The 18515-nt window shown below is 39.8% G+C and overlaps 1 protein-coding gene across 1 annotated transcript; it reads right to left on the bottom strand.

Annotated features, from left to right (window-relative positions):
- Positions 1 to 1774: 1774 nt before the first annotated feature.
- Positions 1775 to 12974, bottom strand: LOC148163610 (uncharacterized). Its single transcript, XM_088026282.1, is given in 6 exon segments — positions 1775 to 2464; positions 2466 to 3019; positions 10029 to 10031; positions 10295 to 10390; positions 10796 to 10919; positions 12942 to 12974. Coding segments are annotated over 6 exon segments (1500 nt in total).
- Between the last annotated feature and the right edge of the window lie 5541 nt (positions 12975 to 18515).

The following is an 18515-nucleotide window of genomic DNA, read 5'->3' as shown; positions in this document are numbered from 1 at the left end:
TCTCATATGGTTTTGATATTAAAATCCAATTGGAAATAAACAAAAAAATTTGTGCTGGAATTCTATAATGTCTTAAATAGGCTAACTTTTGCATAATGGCTAGCCTTTTATTTTTTCTTTTTCATATAATTGGAGAATTATGGCTTATAATTAGTGGTAGCCCCCAGGAAACATGGCAGCAGATCCAAAGAATAGATGTTAAGAATATTTTATTGAGATCTAGGTTTCTATTGAGTCTAGTGATGGCAAATTTGGAGTTCTAGACTTTTCAGAACAAGCTGTTCTAGTCTGTTCTATGAAGCTTCTTTCTTTTCTTCTAATACAGACTTTAGAATTATCAATTTGACCCTGATAGGAGCCATGTTGGAAATCTTAAAAGATTTGAAACACATGAAATAGTTCCTGTTTAGTTTTAACTCTAACCTAGAATTTTAAGAACCAGAATTTGTAAGGAGTCCAGTTTTTTCTCTTTATCCCAGTAACCACCTCTATTTCCATAGTTGTATTGATAATGTTTCTTCTGTACTCATTTTAAAACTTAATTCAGTTGCATTTTCATCTTATATATAACTTAACCTATAAAGCCATAAAGGGGTCTTATTTGCAAAAGGTAAGCTATACATATGTCACTTTGAGATAAACACATAATAAGACAAGGAGGGGCCACATCTGGGGATCACAACAATTTAGCTCTGTGGCAGCCACTGTAATATCTGGGAAAGGAGAGAGAGGTGAGAATGACCACCCCCCACCAAAGAAGAAACTGAATGTTGTCTTCCCATCACTTTCTGTGCATTGAGGCCAGTCCTTAAACAGACTTGTTAGACCACTCCTGTCCCACTTGGCTGAACGTGGCAAAGTTACCACCAGTGGTGATGGGAACAGATTGGAGGGAAGTGTAATTAGATTTCTTTCTGACCCAAGGCCTGAATGGATTCAACATTACACACCAGTGTTAGCATATACTAGAAGACTTAGCATTTATTCATTAAAGCATACAGGAAATCAACTTATTTCAAATAACACTACAAGTAATAGATTCTCCGTGTCCTGAATCTAACTAGAATTGGTGCAATTTGTCCACCTCCTTTTGCCTCTCTAAATACATCTAAGGATGGTGCTAACTATTCAGGGAAGCTGGGAGTTCCAGAGTTCTATCCATTCAGGCTAACAGCAGAAGCCATCACCGCCCCCCCCACCCCGCAACCAGTGACCTTTAGATTTCTCATGTCTACCCTCTTAACTCTCTATCCTTTAGCTTCTTTAATCATGATTAGCTTTTCATTTTTCACTGTCCCCTGGCAAAGTTTCTTCTTTTCTGATAGTTGTGATTCCAAAGAGAAGCCTTTTGTTTTCCGTATTTATGCTTAGATTCACGTTGCCTCATCTCCCTACAAATTAGACAGCTGCCTCCATTGAAAATATGCTTTTTATTCATCCAGTGAAAATAGAATATGAACAGACAACAAAATAGATGTCCTTTTCGCTCCATCTCTTAGCCTACTTCTCATGATAGGAACAGCCTTATCCAATTTCAAGTTCTGGTTGAACACATTTAGCCATTTTTGCTCAAAGAATCAAGTCAGTGCAATATATAAAGTACATTTCTAATCACATCTCCCTGTTTCTTCACCATATACATATTTCTGTTCCTCAAATATTTTACACAGAATTGGGCTTTGACTAAATTTCCACATTGATCTCTTTTGTTAGAATTGGAAATTGAACCCAAAGGTAAGTGCTTTCTAAATGCCTTCCTGCATTTTCTGTATTTTTAGGGTTTCTTTCTATCATGAGTTTTCTGATGTCGAGTACGTTTTGAGTTTAAGCTAAAAGCTTTTCCACATTGATTACATACAAAAGGTTTCTCCCCGGTATGGATTTTGTGTTTATGAAGATTTGAATTATTGTTAAAAACCTTCTGACATTCATTACATTTATAGAGTTTCTCTTTGGTGTGAATGTTTTTATGTCGATGAAAGTCTGAGCAATAGTGAAAGGTCTTTTGGCATTCATCACACGTAAAAGACTTCTCTTCAGAATGAATTTTCTGATGTTTAGTAAGGTTTGAGTGATATTTAAAGGTTTTTTTACAAACATTACACTGGTATGGCCTCTCTCCGGTATGAGTTCTTCGATGTTGAGTTAGATCTGAGAAACGGACAAAGGTCTTTTTACAACTGCTGCACATGTAGTGTTTCTTTCCAGTATGGATGTGTTGATGACGTTGAAGATCTATGTGCTGGGTAAAGGTCTTTTTACATTCATTGCATGAAAAGGGCCCCTCTCCAGTATGAATTTTCTGATGTTTTTTGAGGTTTGAGCTGCTTTTGTAGGATTTCTCACAGTCATTACATTTGTACAGCCTCTGTTCAGTATGAACTCTTTGATGTAGGATAAATTTCGAGTATGGACTGAAGTCCTTTTTACAATAATTACACGTGTAATATTTCTTTCTAATATGAATTTTTTTGGTCTTGCATTTTTTCTGAGAAACTGTCAAAGGCCCTTCCACAAGACTTACAGGTAAAGCGTTTCTTTTGAGTGGGAGGTTTGTGATGGAGAATCAGGTTCGGTCTCTCGCCGATGTGAAATCTCTGGTGGGTCTTAAAGGTGGAGAGAAACCTGAAGGCCTTCTGACACATGCCACATCTGTATGGCTTCAGTCCACTGTGCACGTTCTGGTGTTGAATAAACTTGGAAGTGCTGTTAAAGGTTTTGCCACATTGGTTACACTCCAAGTATTGATCTAGAATATAAATTCTTTGGAGTGTTGTAAATGATGAGCAATGCCTGAAGGTCTTTGTGTTTTGACCCTGTCTGTGGGCTTTCTCTACCTTGTGAGTTCTCTGATGTCCAGTAAGATGGGAGATATGGTTGAAGGACATGCTGCAGTCCTCACATTCATAACACTGGACATAAGTACAATTTTTTTTATATTTAGCATGGTGAGAGCTTTGTCTGACAATATTCTCAGATTCATTAAGGGCATGATAATTCACCAGTGCTGGCTGACATGCTAGTAGGAAAACAATAGGAGGAAAATAAAATTAAATCCAGGCATTACAACAAACATCAAGATCATTAGTAAGTGGGGTACAGGAGGAGAGCACATCTCAGTGACTGGGAACTTCAGAGAGGTAGGATGGGAAGTGGGGGTGGAGGAATGAGAGACGTGTTCTCCAAGTACAAGAATTTAAGTGATCCACATGTGGCCCATGAAAAATTTCTGTAAACTTGAAATACTTATATTTGTGACTTAAAAAAAAAAGTAGTTAAAATTGTAATTACCAAAACAGAAAAGCTTAAAGGATCTAAAGAGAATCACATGAAATTCTAAGCAGGGACCAAAGGTTGATTTTCCTTAAGGTTCTTTAAAATAGCTCTGTATAGATCTAGCAACTTGTGAAAGTGATTATACTTTAAATGTTTTCCGTTGAACAACAAAATTAGGGGTCTTTGAGTAAATATAAATCTGGTTTATCAATTTTACTGATATATATCAGTGTGTATATTTACATATATCAGTAAAACTGATATGTATATTTTATATATTATGTATTTTACTATGTGACAGGGTCGTTATTGATTGGGCCAGTGTTCTACTTAGATATTTGAGTTGTATTTCGGTTATTGCTAAAAACACCAAGAATAGCTTATAATATACATCTTGATTATATTTTGAAATATATTCTAGGCATAGAGTCATCAAAGGGAGTCCCAATTTTTGATATATACACACACACCACACTCAAGTTTTATACTGCGTGAGCACATCATTGTATTTTATAACCCCCCACTCTGTCAAACTTACCTTTTTTTGTCAAACTGTGGGGTTATAAGTTCTAACTTTTTATAATAAAGAAATCTAAATTAAGACTGGTTAATTGCTAGGAAAAAAATTTGAGTATTTCTATAGAATATAGGAAGTATTATAGAGGTTAATAAATTCAAAATGTTATACCATTGATAAGACAGAACTAGCATGGGTTTCTGTTATCCTCCTCATCCTAGATCTTGAGAGGCTACTGAAGTGATTGAAAATGTATGGATACAGAGGAATAGTTTAAAATAGATGAGTAATGTTTTCTAAAAGATAAATGTTGTTATAAGACAGAATCAAGTGGTAATTAAAAAGAACAAAGTAGAAATAATTGGTTTGAAGATATGTTTAAATAAATTTAATAGTTCACATTTATAGCAAAATTATACAAAACCAAAATTACCCAACCAAAGGCAAAGCAATAACATGAAGATCCTCGTTGGAGAACTCAGAGGAGAAAGGGCTGGAGAAATGGAATGTAGAACTCAGAAATTGGAATAGGAGGATTAAGAGAAGTATCACCATCTATTAACAAAAGTCAAGAGGAAAAAAAGAAATAAGTTTAGAGGATTTGCCAAACTTCAGATGGCTTTAGTGCATGGGCAGCTGCAATCTCTGGGAGAAAGGAGAAGGAAAGACAAGAAAAAAAAATTTTAAAGGAATAATGGCCCAAAACTTAAACACAATGAAAACTATAAACCCACAGATCCAAGAAGCCCCACAAACCCCAACACAAGAAACATGAAGAGAAGTGCACCAAGGCACATGATAATCAAACGCCTCAAAATCGGCAATAAAGAGAAAACTCTTTTTTAAATAAAGGATAAAAAAAGACGTTCTGCACATTGAACAAAGATAAGGAGGACATCAGACTTCCCACTGGGAACACTTCAAAAAAAAAAAAGTTATACACACACACACACACACACACACACACACACACACACGGAAAAACAAACAAACCCTATCAACCAGAATTCTTATGCCCAGGAAAAACCTTTCAAAAATGAAGACAAAAAAGAAACAAAAATTCCAGAAATACAGAAGCTGAAAGAATTCATATCTAGCAGAACTACACAAGTTAATTTAAAAATTTAAATTTAAGGGGCGCCTGGGTGGCTCAGTCATTAAGCATCTGCCTTCGGCTCAGGTCATGATCCCAGGGTCCTGGGATTGAGCTCCACATCAATCTGCTCTGCGGGAAGCCTGCTTCTCCCTCTCCCACTTCCCCTGCTTGTGTTCCTTCTCTCACTGTCAAATAAATAAATAAAATCTTAAAAAAAAAAAAAGTTTAAAATTAAAAATGTTAAGGAAAAGTCTACCAGGTGGAAATTTGGATCTACACAAAGGAATGAAGAACATCAAAAATTGTAACTACATGGTAAATATGTAAGGTTTTTAAAATTATTACTTGTGTCTCTCTAAAAGAGTTTGGCTGATTAACACAAACAACAGTGTATTGTGGGGCTTATAACAGACAAAAAAGTAAAATGCAGCACAACAGCATAAATGCTGGGTGGAGATAAATGGAAGTAGAACTGTTGTATTAAAGATGGATACCATAAACTCAAACCCTAATGCAACCACTAACATAAAACAAAGAGTTATAGCTAATAGGCCAACAAACAAGATAAAGTAGAATTCTAAAAAAAAAAAAAAAAAAACTCAATTCAAAAGAGGGCAATAAAGGGGACAAAGGGGAATAAAGAACAGAAGTGACAAATCAATAACAAGATGTTCAAACCTAACCATATCAATAATCACATTAAATGGGGCACCTGGGTGGCTCAGTCAGTCAAGCGTCTGCCTTTGGTTCAGGTCATGATCCCAGGGTCCTGGGATCCAATCCTGCATTGGGCTCGCTGCTCAGCTGGGGAGTCTGCTACTCCCTCTTCCTCTGCCCCTACCACCTACTCTTTCTCTCTCTCCCCCTGCTCTTTCTCTCTCTCCAATAAATAAAATCTTTAAACAAGTTTTTTTAAATAATAATCACTTTAAATGTAAATAGCAACTGGGGCGCCTGGGTGGCTCAGTTGGTCAAGCATCTGACTTGATTTCAGCTGAGGTCATGATCTCAGGGTTGTGAGATCAAGGCCCATGTTGGGCTCTGAGCTCAATGGGGAGTCTGCTTGGGATTCTGTCTCCCTCTCCCTCTGCTCCTCCCCACCCCCACCCCCAGTATGTGTGCACACACGCTTGCTCGCTACTAAATAAATCTTAAAAAAAGAACAAAACTATAAATGGCAATAAACCAGGTTTCTCAATCTGGGCATTACTGACAATTTATACCAGATAATTCTTGTTGTACGGGCTGTCTTGAGCACATAGGATATTTAATAGCATTTCTGGCCTCTACCCCCTAAATGCCAGTAGCATACTCCCATCCCCAATTGTGACCACCAAAAATGTCACCAGACTTTGCCAAATATCATGAGGGTACAAAATCTTCCCCTCCCCCACCATTGAAAGCTACTGGTATAAATACCTCAATTAAAAAGGTAGAGATGACCAAGTTGGATAAGCAAAACCAAATTATATATTCTCTAAAGAAATTCACTTTAAATACTTTAAGACACAAATAGGTTAAAAGGAAAAGGATGGAAAACATGTACACCATGCTACCAGTCAAAAGAAAGCTTGAGTGGCTGGCTATACTAATAGCAGACAAAACCCATCTCAGAGCGATAAAAATGTCCAGGAATAAACATATTTCATAATGATAAAGTAATCAATGAAGAGTAAAGCCACCTTAAATGTTTATGTACCTACAGAGCTTCAAAATACAGGACGCAAAAAGAATATCAAGGAGAAGTAGACAAACTCACAATTACAGAGATTTCAATACCCTGTCTCAATAATTGATTAAAGATGTAGGCAGAATACCAGCAAATATATGATAGCCTTGAACAACACTATCAACCAGCTAGATCTGATTGCTGTTTACGGAACACTCCACTCAACAGAATATACATTCTCAAGTGCACAAGGAAACATTTCCCAAGTTGGACCACATTCTGGCCGTAAAAACAAGTCTCGACAGACTTAAAAAAGACTCAGGCTATGCAAAGTACGTTCTCTTACTACAATAGAATTAAATTAGAACTTAGCAGAAAAATGCCTGCAAAATTCCCCAGTACTTTCAAACTAAATAATATGTTTCTAACTATTCAAACAAATGAAAAGAGAAATTAAGAAGTATTTGAACTGAAGGAAAATGAAGACATAATATATAAGAATTTGTGAGATGCCACTAAAGCAGTATTTGGGTAAAATTCACAGGACTAAGTGCCTATATTAGAAGAAGGTCTCAAATACATGGCTTCAGCTTCCACCTTAAGAAAATTTTTAAAAGAGCAAATTAAACCAAAGCAGAGGAAATAATAATAATAATAATAATAATAATAAAAGAAGAAATCAATGAGCTAGAAAATAAGAAACCAATACAGACAAAAACAGTAAAACAAAAAGAAGGAGCGCCTGATTGGCTCAGTCGGAGGACTGTGTGACTGTTGATCTTGGGGTTGTGAGTTCAAGCCCTAGGTGTAGAGATTACTTAATATTTTTTACAAAAAGAAAAGAGGTGATCTAACTGCACATTCTACAGCCGTGAGAAGGGTAGTAAAAGCATACCATGAACACGTATATAGACAACTGATTTTTTGACAAAGATGCAAAGGCAATGCAGGTTTCTCACCCTAGGCAAAAAGAGAACTCACTAAAACTATAAGAAAGGCATCCTCCAAGTAGAAATAAAAATTCTGCAGTATTTTGAATAGATGGTAAAAGTAGAAAAAAAGTGAACCCTACTTAAATATGCTGTAAGAAAGTAGACTTCATTTCCAGTAGACTTTCATTTTGAAGCCAAAGACAAGGACATGCAATCCTAGCAGGGGACCTGGCTATTCAATGAAAAACTTTTAAATAACCATAATGATGTAAATGCTATTTATGGTTTTTATCTTTGAAGGGAGTATGGTTATTGTTACAGAATAGGATGTAAATGTTACCAGGGATGATAATGTAAAAATAAGCTTGATGAATGACAGTGTTTTAAGGGTGAGGTGGGGAGAAGATAAGTGGTAAGGAAGGGATGTCCTTATCTTATAAAGTGCCAAGAGGAGAGATGCTATCTGTTGTTGAGGGGAAAAGTTGTTTTGTTACTTGAAGAGTGGCCATAAAGCTGTTAAAAAAGTAATACAGCGATGTTGAAGAGGGAGATGGGTGGAGAGAATTGCATGAAGTCAACAGAAAGTGTCTATAAGTGGAGAGTCCAGGAGAGAGGGCTCACAAAGAATTGTTAGACACCTGATGTATGTAGTGTAACAGGCTTTTTAGCTTTTCCAGTGATTTGGGAGATGGATCAAGGACCTATAGATAAGAACTGAAAAAACTTGGAGTTATGAACCCCAGAAGAAATTATAAGTTGTTCAAGACTGCTTGCCTCAACTGTGAAGGATACTAGTCGTATAAAGTCAGTCACAGTTGTATAAACACTGAATACCAATGTAACAAGAAATGATTATACGGCATGTTGTGGGGATAGGAGAAGAACATATGTATAATGGGTGGAGTCAATCAAGATCTAAACTAGATAAGGAAAAAACAGTAAAAATAGATTATTTTAAAAAAAAAGAGCTCACTCTCAGCTGTTTTTCTTTTTTAAGACTTTTTAAAAATAATCTCTGTACCCAATGTGGGGCTCAATCTCATGACCCCAAGATCAAGAGTCTCATGCTCCACTGACTGGGCCAACCAGGTGTCCCTCTAAGCTGTTTCTTATTGAAGTTAAGTGGTTTCTCTGGGAAGAATAAATCAGGGGTAGGTAGAGAAAAAGCAGAAGACAGTCAGCCTAAGAGTATTGTTTGATTCTTTGGGTTATGCATATGTGTTTCTTTGATCATATAATTTCAATAAAATCCATATTTAAAAAGATAAACCAATACTATTTACAATAGCATCAAAAAGGTTAAATACTCAGGGATAAATCTGATAAAATATGGTCAGAAAGGGTTGTAGAGACTTACCCATTGCTAGGGGAAAGATTCCTAAGTTAAATATGGTGGACACATACTATAAAACACTATATTGCATACAAAAGACACACGTATATGTGTATGTATAACTTGTAAAGACCTCATAGAGACAAATGGAAAGGTAAGAGATTTTTCACAGCATGCCATTTAAATTAAAGTGCATTTATATTTGAAACCATGTATTTTATACCTAATACGTGCATATTTAGCATAGGAAATACAGCAGACTGGCTGTGGGTAGGGAGAAGAAAGATCACGGGCTACAGAGGAAGGAAATGCAAAATAATGGAGGATTCTTGAATACAGCAACAGTGATCATCGGCTATAAAGTGAACAATGTGATTGAATTCTCTACCTGATTGCCAGCCATAAACAGTCTAAACTGTTTTAAATAGGGGTGTGTGTGTGTGTGTGTGTGTGTAAGTGGTAAAAGCAAAACAAAGCAAACAGGTTTTCTAAAACAAGGCAGTGGAGAGAATAGGAACTACTGGAGTAAATCAAAAGGGACTACAACTTGATAGAAAAATATGCAGAAGTGCACAAAGCATGAAAAAGTAAGGAAGAAAGACAAATACATCAATGGAATCAGAGTTCAGAGAGGACTGCTGTGGATAGATGAACTAGTTTGGGGTGGGAGAGGAGTTTGGGCCAGGTCATTATATTTTTTTAAGAATAAGAAGGCCCAGTGTTACTTGGAATTCTTGGGAACAATCTTATAAAAGCTTTGAATTTCTTCCTGGGTTCCAGGCCCTTTTTCGAAAATGTCAACAACAGCTTATATGCATTTGGGGATTTTATTCCACTCTTAGGACCTAATCATGTCCCAAGCCAAATCCTCATCATCTGTCCCAGCTTTTAACTTTCTGTCCCTTGACTTTCAGGAGCCTGTTAGTGAGCTTCCTTCTATATTGTGCCCTGAAACCTAAGCCCGTTTCTCTGAAATCCCTAGATGATCTTGCTTTCTGGAAGTTTCTGCTTTCTGTACTGAAGGGGGTTTCCTCACCCTCCATCAGAAGGCGAATTTGATTGTTTTTCTGGTTATGGTACATCTGATTAACCTATTATCTTAATCTAGAGAGAGAGAAAAAAAATCCTCCTGAATTCTTTCTGGGGAGAAAAGGGGCTTTTCATGACACTTTCCTGAGCTAAGCCATTCAAATAAATTACTTGACCAGCTCAGCTCTTCATCCTTCCGACTCTTCATGTGGTAACTTAAGCTTCATGATTTTACCCGCACACCATTTAGTGTCCTAAGACTGGAGGTATGACAAACGGAATTCAGGGAGAGTGATGAATATGTGGGGGGGTGGGGGCGGGAGCAAGAGTTCCTTGGAAGCCTGTGGAAGAGTTCTTCCCTGTCACCTCAGGTGTCCAGGTTACTCAGGCCAGTTGGGTATGAGCTGTAATGGCTTCCACCTGCTTGGTACTGGTCAGTTACCTGGGCACGGAGCACTTGTAACCTCTTTCTCCACCATCCAGAGGTCCTTCCCTTGCCTCAAAGCGGATATCACTTCTGCCTTATAAGTCCAGTGTCCTAAGAGAGATAAATGACCTTGATCATGCTGTGATTATTACAGAATTTAAATGCACACTTTTGGTGATAAGGGATCTCATTACCACCTTCAAAAAAACTCTCAGCAACCTCCAAAGTACTGTTTGTATTCTTTTTTAGAAAAGACCATCTACATTTTTAGCCTTTCCCCAGAGGTTTCTTAGGCATACAATAGCCCGAGAAGCACGGCTTTTAAGGGAAGTTCAATGCTCTGGAAGATGGTGGAGAATAGGATCACACAGCTAGCATCACGCAGCACCAGTCCTTTGCTGAGGAATGTCAAGTTGAAATTCAATCAAGGATTCTCAGGGGCTTTGCAGATATGCACACAGAAGGAAAAACTTCTACCACGGGCAGTTTTAAACTAACAGGGAAAGATCTCCTTACCCAAAGACACAAGGTAATCACAGTTCTCCAGCATCACATCCTTATACAATTGTCTCTCTTCAGAGCTCAGAGAAGCCCACTGCTCCAGAGAAAAGATCACAGCCACATCTCTCAATTTCATGGACTCCTGAAATAAAATTATATACTTTATTTATACTTCCATGTGGCTCTTGGTTGGTATCTTTGAAGTTGGGCATAAGAGGGAGACAGACAGTATACAAGGATGTAGAAGAACGTGTGGCCAAAAGCTATAATGGAAAGTGGAAACTAAGAAATCTACTTTGTCCTTGTAGAGTTTGGGGGAGGCAAATTTGCCTATCCTCATGAAAAAAAAGAACAACTAAAGAAATACATTTGGTGTGCTTGGCAGAGGAGTCAGTGAGGTGAGGTTGCCATCTGTGGGATTATGACTGAAGCCTCAGAATCGCACCGAGGTGAACAGTGAGGATACTGCTCATCCTAACTCTTGGGCTGGAACATCGGTCTTTGCCTGCCTTCAGTCTTAAACTGAGTCTTGAGTCTCAAGCCTGCTGGATTTCAGACTGCAACTTATACCATTGATTTTCCTGGTTCTCGGGCTTTCTTACTTGGGCTAGAACTACACCATTAGCTGTCCCGCATCTCCAGCTTGCCTACTACAGATCTGGGGACTTCTCAGCCTTCATAATCACATGAGTTATATAATAAGTCATATAGATCTCCTGTTGGAGAACCCTGATTAATACAATCACTCATTCAGTGCCATGCAGTGTGGCTTGATAAAGACTGCGATTATGAGTTGTGGCATCGAGGGATACCTGCAAAAATGGAGTCAATTTGAGCTGTGCTTTAAAGGAGAGAGCACTTTTGATTCTAGCCATGATGGAGTAGTTGCTTCGAGTTGCCCTCTCACTGTCAAAGAACTAAAAAGCTAGATAAATAGATAAGCCACTATTCTTACACACTATCCAAGGCTGTGACCCTTGACAGAAGAAAAGCATGTTATCCTGGCATTCTCCTCGATGGCATTTTTGGAGCCACAGTGCAGGGACATAGAAGCCAAGCAGTGGTCTTGCTGGATGGAGGGAGAGGATATCAGAGTTTGGAGCTTCTTTCCAACACAGCTGGGGTTGGGAGGGCAGCATGCTAGAGAAGGTGCCCTGAGCACCTGTAGGAGAATTTCCCTTGGGCCCTTGGCTGACATTGGAAGTGTGCTTGCACAGGGCCAGACTTGAGAGAACAGCTCTTGGGATACAGAGTCAGAAGCTTCAGAGGTCACTAAGAAATCCTACTTTTGGGGCGCCTGGGTGGCTCAGTCATTAAGCATCTGCCTTTGGCTCAGATCATGAGCCCAGGGTCCTGGGATCGAGCCCTGCATCGGGCTCTCTGCTCGGGGGGAAGCCTGCTTCTCCCTCTCCCACTCCCCCTGCTTGTGTTCCCTCTCTCGCTGTGTCTTTCTCTGTCAAATAAATAAATAAAAAATCTTTAAAAAGAAAAAAAAGAAATCCTACTTTCTTTGGTAGGAATGTAGGATTCCAGACTACTCCAGTGCCCAGGGAGAACAGGGTGACTGAGCATTTAGTTGAGGTCACACACCTAGAGTTCTATACCCAGTAAAGATATCCTTCAAAAACAAAGGCCGTTATCAATTTGGATTTGAAAAGTTGAATGACCAGTAACCACAAGACAAATGAAAACTTCTCTCCCAGAAGAAATCAGTTTGATAATTTTGTATATCTGTCTGTTATGGATTCCTAACAGTTCCCCAAAAAAGTTATATTGAAGTCCTAATCCCCAGTGCCTCAGAATGTGACCTTATTTGAAAATAAGGTTTTTACAGAAGTAATCAAATTAAAATGAGATTAAGATGGGCCTTAATCCAATACAAAAGGGGAAATTTGGATCCAGAGACAGACATGCATGCACAGAGGAGAAATTTGAACCCAGACACAGAACAATGAGGAGACGACCCAGGGAGACCACAAGGTAAAGATAAAGGCAGAGACTGAAGGGATGCATCTACAAGCCGAGGAACGCCCAAGATTCCAGAAAACCACCAGAAGCTAGGGTCGAGGTCTGGAACAGATTCTCCCTATAGCCCCAACTAGCAAAATGTTTTTAGGCCCTATAAATTCATAATTTAGGAGGGAAATGAGAAGCGATTCACCTGTGATATCACCTTTAGAAATGAAAGGGCCATTTTTCTCCTCCTCCTCTTCCTCTTCTCAGGAGAAAGCAGACTCCAGAGAAGTCACACCTTCAAATTGAGGGCAGAAGTATGTGAAACCAGGCAGCCCAACCTCCATCCCCACCCCAAATCACTACCACCTCGACTACACAGAGGAAACCAGGAATACACCCCAGCCTCCCAACCTTGACCTGCAGTTTCCTCTTCTCCTGGACCCTACAAGGAGCCCACATGTGATGCTGCAGCAGCAACTGGGATTCGGGGGTATATAGGGCCTCTGCCCATGTTCCAAAGCGTGTGGCCCTGCTTCCCAGCTCTACCCTGAACAACACCCCCTCCGCATCCCAGTGGAACCGCACAAACTCACCCTCTCAGAGAGGTCAGCCCCAACACGGCCGGCAAGTCCAGCACGCAGCTGACCCTGCTTATGTAGAGCCCAGGTCATCGCACCCAGAAGCTTTCCATTTCCCAATCAAGGCCATTAACTGCCTGCAGAGCTCTCAGCAGTTTTGGTCCTGAGTATGGTTGGAACAAGGAGTAGGGAATGCAAGGGTGTCTGTCAAGGTTTAGGCTGAAAATTCCCAAGTGCTCTTTATTCATGCCTCCTGTGTACCCCAATCATGATATCATATAACACACACCACAGGAGGGCTTGTGACGCTTGTGCACTTCCCACTTGAATCTTTGAGATGGGGAAACTCACCTGGTGCCCCTCACCAGGGGCAGCTGAGAGGAGAAGAGAAGCAGTTAGGTGACTTAAGTGCGTGATGGTGTAAGAATATCCTGGAATGTCCAGGTGGAGCTGATACAATCAAAATCCTCCTTGGAAGAAGGAGGCAGGTGCATCAGGTGATGAAAGGGGGGTCAAGAGCTAAGGCAGGATGAGGAAACGGGTCCTCCTTCGAGCCTGCAGAAGGAATGCAGTCTTGCCAGTACCTTGAGTTTCGCCCCATAAGAGCCATCTCAGACTTGCGGCCTCCAGAACTGTAAGGTCATCAATTTGCTGGGGGAAATCCTGTGAACCCGTCAGGTGCTAAGCACTTCCAAGCCCGTGATCTCATTTACTGACACAGTTGTCCTCTACGGACATTATTGTTATTTTGGAGATTGAGGAAAGGGAGGATTCTGAGAAAGGCAATTTGCCCGAAGGCCTCCTAGCGGTGAGGGGCCCCATGGGGCTTCAGCCTCCCAGCTGAAAGACTAGGCTCTTTGGCATGATCCTCCAGGGTAGAATCCTGAGCAGCGTTCAAATGCCTAACTTTGCATCTGGCCCCAGTTTACTTGGCAGACTCATCAACCACCAGTCCCCTACACCCACATATTTCTCACACTCCATGCTTCTGAGGTGTATATATATATATAATTCTCTCTTTCTAGGCTTTATTCCTAGAACAAGGACTGTACCTTTCATGTCTTTTTATAGGAAGCCTTCAGCTCGAGGGTCTGGCATTTTACCTGCCAGTAAAGAGGCGTTCTTTTAAGAGTCTCCCGCCACCCACCCGCATCTTGAAATCCCATCAGTGTTGGTATGATCGTTCTCACTTTATTATAAATTTCAAACATTATTTTTCTAAGATCACATGGCCAGACAGTTGTGGTCCTGATGGGCTATATCCCAAAGTTGTTGGAGGGCTTGGCAGTTGCCACAAAACGCTCCATTATAAATACAGAAAGGCAGAAATTGTGACAAGCTGCTTAGCATTAACAAATTTTAGGAGCTTGGGTAGGTACTTAACCTTGGTGTATCTCTGTTTTCTCCTCTTTAAAATGAAGGCATTGGGCCTTTCACATTTTTTTATCATAAGCTTGATGCAAACATGTCTGTGATTCTGCAGGTGTAACCTGAGACTGCAGGGAAAAAAGACTTTCTTTTGGGTCTTTTTTTAAATAATCGACATTTTTATTGAGATAATTGTAGATTCACATGCCATTGTAAGAAATAGCAGAGATTCCATATACCATTTGCCCAGTTTACCCAATGGTAACATCTTGCAAAATGATAGTATAGTAAGAAAACCAGGATGTTAACATTGATAAAATTCTCCATTCTTTTTCAGATTCCCCTAGTGTGCTTCCTGTGTGTGTGTGTGTGTTCTGTACAACGTTGTTATATGTGCAGGGTTGTGTATCCACCACCACAGTCATAGTATAGACATCAGCCGCTGGTCTACATGATGGCCATAAATTCTGAATACAGGTAAATATATACATACATATACAATGATTTATTAATGTTACAATACATGATACACCCAGTGGCTTCTGTGGTATATTTAAACTCTTATTCCTCATTAGCAACATGTGGTTCCGTGTACTTTGCAAAACTGCACTGAACATGGGCCATTGACCTGGCATTTTCAGTAGTCCCTCTACTTGTATATGGGATGCATACTTCAGATGATTTTTGTCCCTGACTTTCACAAGATAACCCGTGCCTTGACCATCCCTCAGAAGAAGTAATCAGAGTCTCAAATCTGGAGAAATCTGGAGAATGTGCAGCCAATTCCACGTGGCTATATTGTCCAACCCAGCTTTGGAAATTAATCCAACCAGTTTCTCCCCATTCTGGCATAAAAGGGTAGCACGTGGTCCTGTTAGGCTCACGTTGAGTGACCTCCCTCTACCTTGTCAAATATAGGCATTAACTGATTATGTAGCATGGTCACAAGCTAAATATTTATCCATGTTTCCCAACCTTCTGGCTACCCGTAAATTTGTAATTGGTTTGTCTTCCTCACTAGAATGTATACTCCGTGAGGGAGTAGAATTTTTCTGTCTTGTCCACTGATGGGTATATCCTCAGCAGCTAGGAACGTGTATACCTGAAAGAAATAGGCTCTCATTTTTTTTTAAGAGATTTTATTTATTTGACAGAGAGAGACACGGTGAGAGAGGGAACACAAGTAGGGGGCGTGGGAGAGGGAGAAGCAGGCTTCCCACTGAGCAGGAAGCCCAATGCAAGGCTCGATCCCAGGACCCTGGGATCGACTCAGATGCTTAACGACTGAGCCACCCAGGCGCCCCGAGGCTCTCAATTTTTAAATGCATGATTTAAATATGGGAACTGAGGAAGGAAGGGGATGAAGAGGAAATGACCAGATGCTGGATTTGGAAACAGTGAAAAATTGAAGTTGATTCCTAGAATTCTACCCACCAACCTGGAAGGATGTTTCTCTATAGTTCTTCCACATTTCATACTACGATCTTGCTCCTGGTGCTTGGAAGGAAGAGCAAAAATTACTTGATGTTACCTTTTTTTTCTTTTCAGAATATATATATATAGGTTAGGTGACATGGTGTAGGTTCCCAGTTCTTTGTAACAGAACTAGAATCTGAATCCATTCTTCCTAAAGCTCTGGTGAACTCTTCCCACTAGAGCAATTTTTTTTTTTTTAGATTTTATTTATTTATTTGACCGAGAGAACAAGAGAGCACAAGCAGGGGGAGCAGCCAAGGGAAGGGAAGAAGCTGGCTCCCCGCTGAGCAGGGAGACTGATGCGGGGCTGGATCCCAGGACCCCGGGATCATGACCAAAGCCAAAGGCAGACGCTTAACGGACTGAGCCACCCAAGTGCTCCTAGAGCAATAAATAAAAATATATTTTATTTATTTATTTGAGAGCGAGAGACAGAGCACGAGTGGGGGGAGGGGCAAAGGGAGAGGGACCAGACTCCCCGCTGAGCGTGGATCCAGAATCTGGCAGATCCCAGGACCCTGCGATCATGACCTGAGCTACCCAGGCATCCCTAGGAATTTTCTTCAATAGTTTTAATCCCAGAAACAGAGTTCACATCATTTATTTATGTCTACTTGGTTTGGGTGTACAGTTTTCCACACAATCTTTTTATCATTTACCATATTGCCTCTATTCCTAAAGAGTTTTCATGATCTAATTTATTATCTTCAATGAAGAACCTCAGTAAATTATTTTTGATTATGGTATTCTTCTTCACTTCCTACTCTCAATATAGGGAAGATGATAAAGGCAAAGCTTTGGCTTATTTCAAATCCTAGAAGATTCTCAAAACATGAGAATCTTCTCATGTTTATGGTGGATATTTCAAAGAACCATGGTCAAAGGAAGATAGAAAATACATCTGTAATCATATAAATGCTGTTTCCTTGCTGAGTATGTTCTTAAAGTTCCTACATGAGTTTTATATTCTAGGGTTTTTCAGTATGAATTCTGATGAACAAGAGTTGAGGATTCAGTGTGGAAAGCTATTTAGCTATAGATAGAGTCTCCCTGGATGAATTCTCTGGTGTTTAGTAAAGATGTGGCACCTAGAGACCTTGGCAGTATTATCATGATTTTAGAAATTCTGTTTCCTATGAATTTTCTGACATTGAACAAGGTATGACCTTCTTTTAAATGCTTTTTTTACACTGAACACAAAGGGTTTCCCTTCTAAGTGAGTTCTTTTATGACTGCTGAAATTAGATGCAGTTCTGAAGGCCTTGTCGCACTGGCTACATCGCTCTGGCTTTTCTCCAGTATGAGTTCTTTCATGCTGGGTAAGATCATAACTAAAATCATGTCCACACACTCGACAATGAAAAAGTTTCTCTCCGGTGTGATTTTTTAATGCTGTCTCAGGACTCCTTGACTAAAGATCTTTTCACATAGATTGTTTGAAGGGTTTCTCTCCACTATGAGTCCTCTGATGTCTATTAGATTGTGAGTAAAACTTAAAGCATTTTTCACATTTATCACATTTGTTTAGTGTTGGTTCAGTAGGCCTTGCCCAGTGTTCAATAAGCTTTGAAACTTTGTCCAAGGTATCTATACATTTATTGCATTCAAAGTGTTGCCCTGGGGTATGAATTCTCTTATGTCATTTCAAGGTCGCCTATTAGCTAAAGTCCCTTCTATATTCATCACACAGAAAGGCTTTTTCTCCGGTGTGAACTGTCTGATGTTCAATAGGGAGGGAGTAAAATGGAAAGGCCTTGTTACATGCATCACATTTGTGTAGTTTGGGTCCTATGTGCTTTTTCTGATGTTGTATAAACTTTGAAGCTCTGGTAAAAAGTATTTCCACAATCATGACCTTCAGAGAGTTGCTCGAATGCATGGACGTTTTGATGAGTGGGAAACAATGAACAACACCTAAAAGGCCTTCGAGTATGCATCCTATTTGTGTTTCTCTACTGTATGAATTTTCTTATGTTGAGTGAAGGGTGAGAAAGGACTGAGTGTCATCCCACAGTCCTCAGACTCATTGTTCTGCGTTCCAGTGAAAGTCTTTGCTGTGCAGTCAAGTGTGAGCTCTGTCTGAAGGCACTCTAGCATTCATTAAGTTCAGGAGAAGAATCCAGAGTTGGCTGGCAGGCTGATGGAGAGACAATAAGAGAAGAAAAGAAGATTAGACTCTCACATCACAATATAAATCACAATGAGGGGTATGTATGTGTAGGATACAAGGAAACGGTGACTGCAGGTTCGGAAGTGGCAGCGTGTGGGGGTGATTCAGAGTGAGTGGTGCAACTGTGCATTTTGAAGGTCTCACTTAAAAGCAGCACCAATATTTAATAAAAAGGCACAGACATTAT

Source organism: Eumetopias jubatus, unplaced genomic scaffold, assembly GCF_037043125.1.
Source record: "Eumetopias jubatus isolate StellerSeaLion01/CBP00866 unplaced genomic scaffold, mEumJub1_p1.0 scaffold_9, whole genome shotgun sequence".
Classification (NCBI taxonomy): Eukaryota; Metazoa; Chordata; class Mammalia; order Carnivora; family Otariidae; genus Eumetopias; species Eumetopias jubatus.
This window is presented reverse-complemented; position numbering and strand designations above follow the sequence as displayed.